We start from the raw sequence: 1,687 nt of genomic DNA on the forward strand, positions 1-1,687 counted from the left end.
AAACAAGCTTCTCAAGCTACATAATTGTGTACAAGTTTGCAATAATAAATGAGTGTATTGCTTTATAGTTTTGTAATGATAATAATTATAATATAGTCACACAGTATAAAATAATGTTTCAATCTATACCTAACGTACAGTAGGTATACGACGACAACAGGTTAGGCCGCCGACCCTGACAGTACAAGTTTGGTGTGTCGCAAGAGTCAAGCCAACAGCAGCCGCCGACTCTGAAAATGGAACCAACTGCAGTCACAATTCTCTGAAACGAACAACAGCAGCAATCGCAACCTCTGAAACGAACACACATTATTATTCATTGTATTATTATCTTCATGCAGAACTCTCTATCTGGGAATTAACTGGATAATCTATCCATCATGATCGAGTACACGTGAGTCATCTAATCTGCGTGCTAGCTAATCATGTCATCCTCTGTCATCAGGTCGTAACGTAACGTAAGACGATGGATGATCCAGAAGAAGTAGCCAAGTTGCAGGAAAGATGAGTCATCATCAGGACGAGGGCTGGGTGCAGTTGCTGCCGCAGCCGCAGGTTTGCGGGGTGAAGGCGCAGGTGCCGAAGGGCTTGCCGGGGAGGTCGCAGTCGATGGCGTAGCAGCAGCTCGTGTCCACGCAGCTGCTGCTGCCGTTGGACGACGACGACGACGGCGCGCAGCACCGGCACCCCTCGCACACCTCGAACGGCTCGTACGATGCCGCCGCTGCCGCTGCCTCTGCCGTCGTCGCCGCACTCGCCGCCGCCGGTGTCATGGACCGGTACACCACCCTGCGCACCGGCACGTACCGCTCCTCCTCGCTGCTTCTGGCTCCTCCTGCTTGCTCGTTAATCATCAGTTTCTTAGCTCGTCAGGCGGGCCTCGTGTTGGAATTTATAACTGATATATATATATCATTAACAAAGAAAAAACATGCATGGACATGGATATAGTCGATGGGATGGATCATGGATGGACCTACCTTGAGTTTGCAGCAGGAAGGAGGAGAAGATGAGCAGGAGGCCGGCGGCAGATAGGGCGGTGAAGCCGGCGAGGGGGATCATCGTCATCTTGGGGGCAGGACTCAAGGGCGGCGTCGAGCCATGGCCTGCCGGTCTCCCCTCCGAACGAATTTGTTTGGTATATATAGTAGTGGAGGGAAGGGGAGAGAGAGAGGGACGACCACGATGACTACTAGCTAGTACTAACCAGGGAAGAAGAACATTAGCTCATAACCTCCTTGTACGCGGCTTTCATTTCGCTGCTAATGACAGCAGCGAATAAGAGTGATTACAAGGGAACAGAGTCGACAAACTACCCCAAAAGAAGAAGAAAAAAGGGTTTGTGGAGATTGGGACTCTGATGTGAGTACCAACCAGATCAGGGCTCTCCGTTCTCGAATATTTATCGTCTGATAGTTTATTTTTTAACTAAACTATGATAAATAAAAAAGAAACGGAAGGAATATATATAAGTACCTTGAGAAGTTGAACCTACTCCCTTGTAGAAAGTTTGGAGCTTCAGTGTTTGTAGAAAGTTGTGTAGCCATCAAGCAGAAGATAGGCCCATTTGTTGTGCTTGCCAGCCAACGAAAGCGATTGAGAATATGGAATTATGGATCTTTAATTAGGTGTGATCTATCTCCAGACCTCTCTCTCCATCACATGCTGCGGACTGCGGAACCAACGC

At 48.4% G+C, this 1,687-nt stretch overlaps 1 protein-coding gene across 3 annotated transcripts; it reads right to left on the reverse strand.

The window, feature by feature from the left end:
- Window positions 1-286: 286 nt before the first annotated feature.
- LOC100276998 (Protein kinase APK1B chloroplast) lies at window positions 287-1,454 on the reverse strand. 3 transcript variants are annotated; one of them, XM_035966845.1, is made up of 2 exons: window positions 981-1,454; window positions 287-898 (listed from the first exon to the last, which is right to left on the reverse strand). In XM_035966845.1, the coding sequence occupies exon 2, from the start codon at window positions 852-854 to the stop codon at window positions 516-518; it is 339 nt and encodes a 112-aa protein (XP_035822738.1). In that variant the 5' UTR covers window positions 855-898; window positions 981-1,454; the 3' UTR covers window positions 287-515. The 3 variants fall into 3 exon arrangements, with proteins under 3 accessions (XP_035822738.1, NP_001352904.1, NP_001352905.1); NM_001365975.1 differs by having other exon boundaries at window positions 295-838; window positions 981-1,224; NM_001365976.1 differs by having other exon boundaries at window positions 295-835; window positions 981-1,108.
- Window positions 1,455-1,687: the final 233 nt, after the last annotated feature.

The sequence above is a fragment of the Zea mays genome, chromosome 4 (assembly GCF_902167145.1).
Source record: "Zea mays cultivar B73 chromosome 4, Zm-B73-REFERENCE-NAM-5.0, whole genome shotgun sequence".
NCBI lineage: Eukaryota > Viridiplantae > Streptophyta > Magnoliopsida > Poales > Poaceae > Zea > Zea mays.